We start from the raw sequence: 9,788 nt of genomic DNA, 5'->3' as shown, positions 1-9,788 counted from the left end.
AGGGAATTTTCGAGATAAATATTTAAGAGGAGAGAGTAAATAGGGCTGGATATGGGATGGGACAGTGTTAGAGAAGTGTATACAGTTATATCCATTGCTTCATATAGTGATACATTAATTCGAAGTTGAATCGTCAAATGCGATGATTATAACTAATAAGTACGTATCATTCACTATGCAATGTGCACACTCAGTAAGATTGTATGGGACAACAATGGACATCGTGTTAAAAAAAAAAAAAAAAAAACCATGAGTTTAATCTACACGACATGTCTCCTAGGTTATAGTCGATAATAAGTTGATTGCTTTGCACGTATGTGTGCATGAATTACTTTTATTGCATACAACAATGTCTCTTACCTAACACGACATGTTCTCCTGTAGCTTATATCTGTTGGAATTTATGACATAAGATCACAGTCAGTCACTTAATTTTAACGTATGGATTACATCGTACAATCTGACTGTAAATACAATTATAAAGTTAATTATAATATATCCAATGTGATAATTACTCTGACGATAACCATCGTAATGGTACGACGATGACATAAATTTGAAATAAGAAAATAAAAAAATTTGATGCTATTTTAAAGGCAGGGGCAAAAGAGAAATTTCACATCTGAAAATGTGAAAAAAAAAAAATCTATTTTTTAATGAAGCTTTCTTAGAATTTTTTTCCCCAAAAATATAATTCACTAAAATCCCTCGAGCATACGCGCACGTGATAATCGTTTTTTAAAATAAAAAGAAGAATATAAAATTAAAATTACCGATTTTTTCACCGTCTCGACGGTAAAAAAATCCCTGGAATCTAGTGAAAAAATCACCAGCTCAGGTAAAAATATGATATTTGTCTGAACTAAAAAAATGAATAAATAAATGTTTATAATTTTATAAATCTTTTTTTTTTTTTAATGTTTGTTAAAAATCAATTTTGTTCGTCACCGAAGGATGTGAAAATTTTCGATCTGAATTGACGAAAAACACACGCAACCGTACGAAGAAGACGAGTTAGGCAGAAGAAATCTGTCTTTCTCAGAGCTGTGAACGCCACCTCGCTTTACATCTCCGACCTCCGGCGGCTACCGGCGATTGCTGTGTGGTTATTTGCACCGAATTTCCCAATTTCGGATCCAATTATTAATTTCAGAAGTATTGATAGGCTTAGTATTCTGTGGCGTTCTCTGATCATAAACCCTAGAAGTTTTATGGTAATTTTTGTGGATTTCTGTGAAGCGAAGGCTGTTGATTGGAATTAGAAAGTTGGAAGATGGAGCAGTTGAAGACGATCGGCAGAGAGCTTGCTATGGGGTCTCAGGGAGGATTTGGACAGTCGAAGGAGTTTTTGGATCTGATTAAATCGATCGGCGAGGCCAGATCCAAGGCAGAGGAGGAGCGAATTATCATTCACGAAATGGAAACTTTGAAACGCCGTCTCACCGATCCCGACATTCCGAAGCGCAAGATGAAGGAGTACATTATTCGTCTCGTGTATGTTGAGATGCTCGGTCATGATCCTTCATTCGGCTACATCCATGCCGTCAAGATGACTCATGACGACAATCTCCTGCTGAAGCGCACTGGTTATTTGGCCGTCACACTCTTTCTTCACGAGGACCACGACCTCATCATTCTCATTGTTAATACCATCCAGAAAGACCTGAAGTCCGATAATTACCTCGTCGTCTGTGCGGCTCTCAATGCGGTGTGTAGGCTTATTAACGAGGAGACTATACCAGCAGTGTTACCGCAGGTTGTCGAGCTTTTGGGACACTCAAAGGAGGCCGTTAGAAAGAAGGCTATCATGGCTCTTCATCGCTGCCACCAGAAATCGCCCTCTTCCATATCGCATCTCCTCTCCAATTTCCGAAAGGTGGGGTTCAAAATTTGATACTTGGTTGTTGGTTTTTATGCAATTCAGTGCCGGGAGTTGTTAGTTCTTTCCTTCTTTTTTTTCTTTTTGGTTGCAGAGGCTGTGTGATAACGATCCTGGAGTCATGGGAGCCACTCTTTGCCCTCTCTTTGAGCTCATTACTACGGATGTAAATTCCTATAAAGATTTAGTTGTCAGCTTTGTAAGCATTCTTAAACAGGTAGCTGACCGCAGATTGCCGAAGAGTTATGAATACCATCAGATGCCGGCTCCGTTCATACAGGTCTGATAATCTCTGCATCATTAATAACAAAAGTCTCCTATAGGTTTCACTTGCGTTCTGCTTGATAAGGTCACTTTGCTGCTAATTTGCCTTCTGCAATGACCTTTTTTTTTTCCATTTCAATTGAAGTGAATTTAACTGTACAGATCAAATTATTGAAAATTCTTGCATTACTGGGTGCTGGCGACAAGCAAGCAAGTGAACACATGTATACAGTTGTTGGGGATATATTTAAGAAGTGTGATCCTTTAAGTAATATAGGTAATGCTGTTCTCTACCAAAGTATATGCTGCGTCTCATCTATTTACCCGAATCCTAAGTTGCTGGAAGCTGCTGCTGATGTAATCTCTAGATTTTTAAAGGTTTGTTTATACTACCTTGTCTACTGTATGCTCTATTATTAGTATTAATCAACTGTGGCTTTGACCTATATTTACTTTACACAATTTTGTGTTCAGAGTGATAGCCATAATCTAAAATATATGGGCATTGATGCACTTGGTCGACTTATAAAGCTAAGTCCGGATATTGCCGAACAACATCAGTTAGCTGTGATTGATTGTATGGAGGTGAGTGATATTCTTCTTTCTTTGTCAGGTGGCTTGTCTTGATAAAAATGTGGTTTACATTTATGCAGATAGGCCCTTACATGTATAGTGGTTTGTTCTTTTTTGTTTCTGTGTTAAAATGGATTCAGCTCTATTCCAAATTTTTATTTTCAATCTCAAATTTAAAATTGGGAGGACAAGCATTACTGTCTCATCAAGCAACTAATAGTCTACTTATTCATGCGGAAGTGGCTTTCTCAAGTATGATTCAGAATAATTTGTAATTTATCCCATTTCAGTTACAAATATGTTGTTTATAGCTCAATATTCAAGGTTGATTTATATGCATGCTACTGTGAATTATATTTGTTCCTATTGGTGTTTGTTCCTCAGGATCCAGATGATACTTTAAAGAGAAAAACATTTGAACTATTGTATACAATGACCAAGTCCACCAATGTCGAAGTGATTGTCAATCGCATGATTGAATATATGATAAGCATTACGGACCATCATTATAAGACTTATATAGCATCAAGATGTGTTAAACTTGCTGAGGAATTTGCACCTAATAACCATTGGTTCATTCAGGTATTTGGACCCTACTCAATCTTGTTTTCTTTTATTGAGTGATTATGATTACTGTTCTAGTTTTAGCAAAATCCCTTAATCCTCTTCAGACCATTAATAAAGTTTTTGAGCACGCTGGAGATTTGGTGAATATTAAAGTTGCACATGATTTGATGCGGTTGATTGCTGAAGGATTTGGAGACGATGGTGATACAGTAGATAACCAGTTGAGATCATCTGCGGTATGTAACTTAATTATCTCTCTCTGATATTTTCTTTGCTAAAATGTGAAGGCACGATGTTATACTATCATGTGTACACCTTTGTGTATCATGTGGTAACCTCATGCTTCATAATACCTATTCTTTTGAAAAAAAATTATATTGTGTGCCTCTTGAAAAGTCTTTTAAGTTTTGGAGAGCTGTTGTCCCTCCCTTCACACTTTTAAATAAACACCAACTATTTGTGTTTTTGATTTACAATGATTGTTTAGCATCTCTCATAATCAAGCATTACCCTGGGAGCCCTTGGGAGTCCGAAAGTTTCTTTGCTGCTTCTCATTGATAATCAACACATCCTTTTGTTTCAATATGTTGTTTCTTCCATCATGTTTATTGTTTTCGTTTACTTTTGTCTAGAGAAGCATTTGTCTGAGTCCAAACTTATATTATATATATTGTTTCTGTTTCCCACGATAATCCATCTTTACTTATTTTAAGAGTGATAATAGCACTACTATGTATTTACCAAGTTTGAGTTGACCTAATGGTCCATAAGGGCCAACATAAATAGTGAAGGTAAAAGGGAAAAAGGGAATGAGCGTTCAAGTCACGGTAATGAACTACTTAGGATAAGTGTCTTATGAGTTATCTTGGCAGCCAAATGTAGTCGGATGAAGTGCGTGTATGGTCGAGAATGGTCACTTGTCCTTATATTCTAGGACACTTGTCCTGTGAGAATTGTTGAGAATATGCTGTCTTGGATACTCGCAAATGTGTGTGTGTGTTTGAAAGTTCTATAATGTATTATCTTCATTTCTTTTAGCCTCCATGTTGCATCTGGAATGTGTTGGCTATAAGTGAAACTACAAGGATTGAATGTTATGAATTCTTTCCTAAGCTTCTGTCCTTTACTGAAGTTGTTTCCTTATCAAAGTAAACTATTTACCGTGCACAGGTGGAGTCATATTTGCGCATTATTGGGAACCCCAAGCTTCCATCTGCATTTCTTCAGGTTATTCTCCAATCTTGGATCTAAAAACTGCAAAAAATAACACTCCTTTTTTAATATCTTGAGTTCTGATTCCAGGTCATCTGTTGGGTTCTGGGGGAGTATGGGACTGCTGATGGAAAGTACTCTGCTTCATATATTGCTGGAAAGCTCTGTGATGTAGCCGAAGCCTATTCAAATGATGAAAGCGTCAAGGTATGCCTATAATCTTGAATGCCTCAATGGTATAGGGAGGTTAAGGTGGTTAACCTTCCTGTTCATTCCGATTATATTGCCTCATTCTATTTTTTTGTTTCTTTTAGACATGTTAAATATAACGGGATGGACTTTAATTTCTACACGAAATAATGAAAACTACTTCATTATTATTTTCTCAATGATTTTTTTTTTTTAAATGACGATTTAATATAAATCGCAATTTCAATGATTTAGGACTTATAGGAAACATATTTAGTTCTTGATTTAGACACTTCAAAATTATGGATGACAAAAAAAGAATCCTGTTTTTGACGATGTTAATTTAAAGTTGCAATAAAATTACATAAAACAATCGCTGAATTTATAAGAAGCATTGAAAAGATCAACAGTTTAGGTTTATTTGCGCCTTTGTTCTTCTCAGCTTTTCTCTAACTTGTTGATTGGAATTTAATCAAGTTAATTGTACGATTTGGTATTGGTGTCATCTATTTGGAAGGAAGCTATTGTTGCATTGCAGTGTAATTTTTTTTTTTTTTGTTATTAACCTGTTATTAGCTAACTGCCTTGCTGAGGCCAAAACGTTCCAAAAATGCCATTAAGTTGTGCTATGGGTTCACGGAAGGAAGTGCATTTTTTATCTTTCTGAAAAACTACAAGCATTTGATCGGGATATATTCTTTCTTTCAAGAACGCTCTAAACTTGCATGGACAAATAAGAAATTATTGTAGCTGTAGGCTCTCATCACCACTTAAGTAATTTCAAGAGTTTCTGTATGAGACGAAAGATGTTGAGATTGTAACACATGTTGCTTTTCTTTGGAGGGTAAGCAGTTATTGTCTTGTTTCCAACTGCCCAACCCATTGTTTTCCTATTGTCTAATTTCTAAAACATAGAGCTTTGCCAAAAAAATTTAGGAGTCATAGCAACGTATGTTCTTGACTCTTAAGTAATGATGCGGTTCTCTTTGAAGGCTTATGCGGTGACAGCTCTCATGAAAGTATATGCATTTGAGAAGATGTCCGGGAGAAGAGTGGATGTGCTACCTGAGGTAAATTTAAGACGTTTATGCTTGTCGTTCTTTATTTTGTTCTTTAATGAATGATCTCACTGAAAGAATTAAAAATTCAGCTGGTTGTTGAATTCAATGCGTGGAACATGGAAGGAAAAAAAAGTTGCTTACTGTTCAATGACTTTGTTGCTTTCCCCTTCCATGTCTCGGTTTCATTTTTCATTTTGATTTAAATCTTGGTATCGAGCGTCTGATGCTTGTCACGAGTATTTCCCCTTGTTATTTCTTACAAATTATAAATAGTAAAATATCTATTTATTATGAAATGGTCTACTTCTTCCCTGGTTGCAGTGTCAATCTTTGATTGAAGAATTATCAGCATCCCACTCAACAGATTTGCAGCAACGTGCGTATGAATTGCAGGCCACCTTAGGCTTAGATGCTCAAGCTGTTGAGAATATAATGCCAGCTGATGCAAGCTGTGAAGATATCGAGGTCATATTTCTCACTGCAAGACTATTTATTTCCTTTTCCTTACTGGTCATAAAGGAAAGACCAGTCGATGTCTTCTTATGAGGACATTAAACTGGTTTCGAGTTTGTCTATTTTGGTTTATTGCTTCTCCTCTATTTTCTAAGTGAACTTCTTAGGTCAACTTCTCTTTTTAAAATACATATGCTATTCTTTTCTGATTTCCGTTTTGAAGTTCATAATCTCAAGAAGTTTGGTAGGTTTGGAATGCACTTTTAAATGTTTAGGGAGGGCTATAAATGTTCTTTTAAAAAAATGAGACTGTTTTGGTTAGAACTTGAAAGAGCTGTAAAAAGTCTTTTTGCACTTCTTAAAATTTTTAATAATCAAAAGTAACGAATAAAAATCACTCAAAAGTGCTTTTAATCGAAGCATTTAATTAGTTTTCTTCAAAGAAGTGTCGGTTTAATGTACGTTTGAAACAGGCATCCCAAACTCATTTTTAATCACAAAATTTATTGAATTTGATATTATGCTGTAGTAGTAATATACTTCAATTCTCCTTGCAGATTGATAAAGATCTATCGTTCCTCAACAATTATGTGCAACAGTCACTAGAAAATGGTGCACAGCCTTACATTCCTGAGAGTCAGCGATCTAGGATGGATGACATCAGTGCCATTAAAAGTCTTGACCAGCGTGAAGTTGTGTCGCACAGCCTTCGGTTTGAGGCCTATGATCTCCCAAGGCCTCCAGTGCCATCAAGCGTCCCTCCTATTTCGCCTGCAGTCTCAGCTGAATTGGTTCCTGTACCAGAGCCATATCATCCTAGGGAGACATACCAGTCTACATCAGATCCTTCTGTATCAGATGATGGTTTGACTCGAGTCAAGTTACGACTTGATGGTGTTCAGAAGAAGTGGGGCAGGCCGACGTACTCCTCTTCTGGTTCATCTGTGTCTACTTCCACTCCTCAAAAAGCAGTAAATGGTGTTTCACAAGTAGATAGTACTAGTTCTGTAAGCTCAAAACCCACGACTTATAACTCGAGAACTTCAGAACCTGAGATTTCTCAAGAGAAACAAAAGCTTGCGGCCTCCTTATTTGGAGGTTCATCCAAAACCGAAAAAAGGGCACCTTCTGCTGCCCATAAAGCTACCAAGGCACACCATGGTGCCGATAAGCTTCATGCAGCCAAGAAAGCAGTCACGTCAACAGAAGTTGCTGTGCCTAAGGCAAGCCACCAACCACCTCCTCCCGACCTCCTCGACTTAGGTGAACCGGTTGTCACCAGTAGTACACCATTTGTTGATCCATTTAAGCAGTTGGAAGGGCTTCTTGATGAAAGCCAGGTTTCTTCGACCGTGAATTCTAAACCTGTTGAACCCAATAAATCTCCAGATCTTATGGCATTATATTCTGGGACAGCCATGAGTGGACAAGGAAGCAATTTCTTGGATCTTCTATCCTCCAACAAGGATGATTTGAATCTTTCTTCTGGATTGTCAAAAGTGGCCGCAAAGACGGGTCAGGGAGAAACTATTGTTTCGAATTCGACACAATTTAGCAAGGGACCAGATGCGAAGGCATCTTTGGAAAAGGATGCAGTCGTTAGGCAGATGGGTGTGACCCCTACCAGTCCGAATCCGAACTTGTTTAAAGACTTGCTTGGCTAAGAAATTTCCGGGAATGCCTGAGCGAGACTTGTTTATGATTTGTGCGCATTATCATCTTCTAGCAGATTGGCTTTGTGATTGGAAATTACAGTTATGAAAGACAATTGAAAAACTGCACACGCACCCGGAACGAACCGCATAAAAACCTCGAAGGCTGTTAAAAATCAAGTGCAGGTATGTATTTATTTCCAGATCAGTTTACTTTTTGTAATATTAGAGACAATGTCGAGTTTTTGTACAAGTAGACTTGGGATTTCAGACGAAACTCGTTTACGACGAGTGAGAAAAATGGCAAAATTTTCCAGCACGCTTCGGGTTTTGGAAAACCGAGGAGGCAACCAGAAAATATTGTGATGTTTGTTTTGTCTCTTGTTTTCTTTGACCCCCAAGAAGAATTGAGAGTCCATTTTGTTACATATTTGATTACAATGCTGAATAAGGGAAGGTTCTTTCTTAGTTTTTTACTTTTTATTCTTTTTCTCTTGTAAGCGAAGTATATTGGACAGGTCTCTTTGCCACCTCTTGCTCGTTGGGCGAATGAATTGCATTAGTGCGATTTGGCTTCCGACCTTCTGGTCGTGGATCGTCCACCGTTCATGATATGCGTAGATTAGTGAACCATGAGAATCTCCTTGCTTATCCTCTCTTCTTTCTCACTTTGAGTTCAACACAACAGGTAGTTGTTTGAACTTCTAACCTTTTGGTCTAGGATACAAACCGTAACAAGTCGAGTCAGCTTAGGTTGGTGAAAACTCTTTTCCCGTCAATGGTTGCTCCAAACTTCACCGTTTGCTATGCTGTCTATTACTTGCACATACATTGGTTTCTAGTATTTATCTATATCTAATGTAATTTGCTTAAATTTACACTGATCTGTTCAACAAAATTGCTAAACTTGAAGTTAGGTATGGTAAGTTTCTATAAGTATGAAGGCTATGGTCCAAACTTATGGTCGGCTAAAGTCTAGTGATCGTCTAGCTAGCTGAGATATTAATGGTGGCTCGTTCCACAACGTTCTTTAGGTTCTCGTTTTCTATTTCTATTTTTTGTTTTTCATATTCTTTAGGAAATAAACAAGTTTGATAAACGAACTTGTTTCTAAATTTTTAGAATCCTTAACGTCTCGTTACCAATACATGAAATTATATGTAGCAATAGCATCGTTTTAAAGTAAATTAGTTAAATCGAGAGATCTTACAAATAACACTTCGATATATTTTATTTATTTATTTATTTTGCTTTGGGTTTATAACATTTTAGTTGCTGTTTTAATGATGTTATATATTTTATTTTATTATATGTACTTAATTTGGTTTTTTTTACTAAAAAAATAACAAACAATTGCCAAATATATTTTTGTTTCTCGTTCATTTAAATAAACAATAAATAGAAATAATTATAGAACATATTTTTGTTTTAAACTATAAACTTGAAACGTACTAAAAAGGTTAAAATTTTAAATCAATTAATTATTAAATAAACGTTATTATTTTGATATATTTTTCAAATGTGATCCAATCAATCCCAAGATAATTTAACCGCCATAATTTTTTTTTTTTTTTCGTTTTATCATTTTTCAAAGATGTGTATACATACATATATATTGTATATGTCATTTCATAAATAAATAGTTACAAAATTGTTGCCATTAAATATTTTAATGTTAAAAATAAATAGTTACAAAATTGTTGCCATTAAATATTTTAATGTTAAATTTTTTTTGGGATGAAACATCGTTTTAAATCTTTTTTTTTTTAAATTATATTTCTTATTTAATGTTATTTTCCTTATTAATTTACTTAAAAAATTATCGATATTATAAAGTTTTTTAAACATTTTTTTATATTTCTAAAACTTTTAATTTTTTTTGTTAAAAAAAAAAAAAGAAAGAAACTATTTTTAATTTTTTTGTTAACAAAAAAAGAA

The 9,788-nt window shown here is 35.5% G+C and overlaps 1 protein-coding gene across 1 annotated transcript; it reads left to right on the top strand.

Moving 5' to 3' along the window:
- Positions 1-932: 932 nt before the first annotated feature.
- On the top strand, positions 933-8,326 carry LOC111787913 (AP-4 complex subunit epsilon). The gene is made up of 11 exons (XM_023668008.2): positions 933-1,876; positions 1,974-2,159; positions 2,306-2,521; positions 2,618-2,728; positions 3,101-3,298; positions 3,388-3,519; positions 4,454-4,510; positions 4,586-4,702; positions 5,677-5,754; positions 6,067-6,210; positions 6,756-8,326. Exons 1-11 carry the CDS (start codon positions 1,274-1,276, stop codon positions 7,860-7,862), a joined length of 2,949 nt encoding a protein of 982 aa, XP_023523776.2. The 5' UTR covers positions 933-1,273; the 3' UTR covers positions 7,863-8,326.
- Positions 8,327-9,788: the final 1,462 nt, after the last annotated feature.

Source organism: Cucurbita pepo, chromosome 2 (genome assembly GCF_057944985.1).
Source record: "Cucurbita pepo subsp. pepo isolate OVF chromosome 2, ASM5794498v1, whole genome shotgun sequence".
NCBI lineage: Eukaryota > Viridiplantae > Streptophyta > Magnoliopsida > Cucurbitales > Cucurbitaceae > Cucurbita > Cucurbita pepo.
Note: the sequence above shows the minus strand (reverse complement) of the source record. Positions and strands in the feature narration are given on the sequence as shown.

Excerpts from the sequence above, each read along its gene's own strand:
- LOC111787913 (XM_023668008.2), top strand. The coding sequence starts at position 1,274 with ATGGAGCAGTTGAAGACGATCGGCAGAGAGCTTGCTATGGGGTCTCAG. Across the intron at positions 2,729-3,100 it reads CTGTGATTGATTGTATGGAG|GATCCAGATGATACTTTAAA; the intron begins GTGAGTGATATT and ends TTTGTTCCTCAG. Across the intron at positions 5,755-6,066 it reads GAGTGGATGTGCTACCTGAG|TGTCAATCTTTGATTGAAGA; the intron begins GTAAATTTAAGA and ends CCCTGGTTGCAG.